At 65.5% G+C, this 1,500-nt stretch overlaps 1 protein-coding gene across 1 annotated transcript; it reads right to left on the bottom strand.

The window, feature by feature from the left end:
• On the bottom strand, positions 1-1,030 carry AURANDRAFT_35385 (hypothetical protein; the record flags this gene model as incomplete). Its single annotated transcript, XM_009044750.1, has 2 exons — positions 1-298; positions 510-1,030. Coding segments are annotated over 2 exons (819 nt in total), but the record flags the coding sequence as incomplete, so codon positions are not given.
• Positions 1,031-1,500: the final 470 nt, after the last annotated feature.

The following is a 1,500-nucleotide window of genomic DNA, read 5'->3' as shown; positions in this document are numbered from 1 at the left end:
CCTGAGGCGCAGGGCGAGGCGGTAGAGGGGCACGGCGGCCTGGAAGTCGTTCATCTGGCGGTACATGGTCGCCAGGTTCGTCAGCGCGGTCGCGAAGAGCGGGTGCTCGGACCCGAGGCGCTTCGCGTAGATGTCCATGGCCCGCTCGTACAACGGCTTCGCCTCGGCCCACTTCTTCTGCGCCGCGAGGAGCGCCGCCATGTTGTTCACGAGCGTCGCCACGTCCGGGTGCTCCGGGCCGAGCTGGCGCTCGCGGATGCCGAGCGCGCGCTCGTACTGCGCCATCGCCTCGCCGTACCTGTGTGCAAATCAAATCTTCAACCCGACTTCAATGTGCGCGTATTCGAATGTTTTGACACAAGCTCTTCGGCCGGGCTTCGAGAACTCGACGAGAGCGATCGATCCGTCCAAAAATCAGCCGAATCGACTTCGATTTGACCGAGCTAGAGAATTCTCAAGTTTGGTCAGGACCACCCAAACCAGTGGTTGGTTTCCACACGGACACGTACTGCCGCGTCTGGTAGAGGAGGCTCGCGAGGTTGTTCAGCGCCGTCGCCACGTCCGGGTGCTTCTCGCCCATGCGCCGCTCCGTGATGTGGAGCGCCCGGCGGTAGAGCGGGTCCGCGTGCTCGTAGCGGCCCTGCGCGTAGTGCAGGTTCGCTTGCGTGTTGAGGAGCTTGGCCACGTCCGGGTGGTCGGGCCCGAGCTGGGCCTCGCGGATCTCCAGGGCGCGCCGGCTCGGTCCCACGGCGTCCTCGAAGTTGCCCTGGCGCTCGAGGCACAGGGACATGTAGGACAACAGCGGGCCGAGCTCCGGGTCGTTGTGCGAGAGCCGCTCCTCCTTGAGCCGCATGGAGTCGCGGAAGATGGGCTCGGCCTCCTTGTACTTCTCCTGGGCGTAGAGCACCATGGCGAGGCCCTCCATGGCCCGCGCGTGGTCGATGGACCCGGCGCCGAAGGTCTGGATCGTCAAATCCACAATCCTCCCCTGGACCATCTCCGCGAGCTCGAACTCGCCGATGGCGCGCATGAGGTGGTTGAAGGTCGTCAGCCGCTCGAGGGCGCCCTCGTGGTCCTCGAGCCACTTCATGGCCACGCTCTCCATGGTCGAGATCTCCGACGTCGGGATCTGCATGAGCACGGACGCGCGCCGCCGCTCGTCGTCCGCGCCCTCGCCCCCCAATAAGAACGACCGGAAGAAGTCGTAGACCTTGCAGGCGTCGTGCTCGTCCGACAAGTTCAACATGACCTTGTGGTGGATGACGACCTCGCAGGTGTGGGGGATCTTCGCGCCGTCCGCGGCCGCGAGGTCCGTCGTGACCTTGACGTTGACCTTGAGGTCGCGGTAGCCCGTGATCGTCGGCCTTTTGACGCGGTTCGCGACGCGGCAGACGGCCAGGGCCGGCGACTCCACGATCGCTTTGTAGACGTCGTACATGACACCCTCGTCGACGCAGACGACCTGGCCCCGGACGACGTCCACGACGAACGCCGCGGCGT

The sequence above is a fragment of the Aureococcus anophagefferens genome (genome assembly GCF_000186865.1).
Source record: "Aureococcus anophagefferens unplaced genomic scaffold AURANscaffold_767, whole genome shotgun sequence".
Classification (NCBI taxonomy): domain Eukaryota; class Pelagophyceae; order Pelagomonadales; family Pelagomonadaceae; genus Aureococcus; species Aureococcus anophagefferens.
The sequence above is the reverse complement of the archived record's forward strand: the minus strand, read 5'-3'. Positions and strand labels throughout refer to the sequence as shown.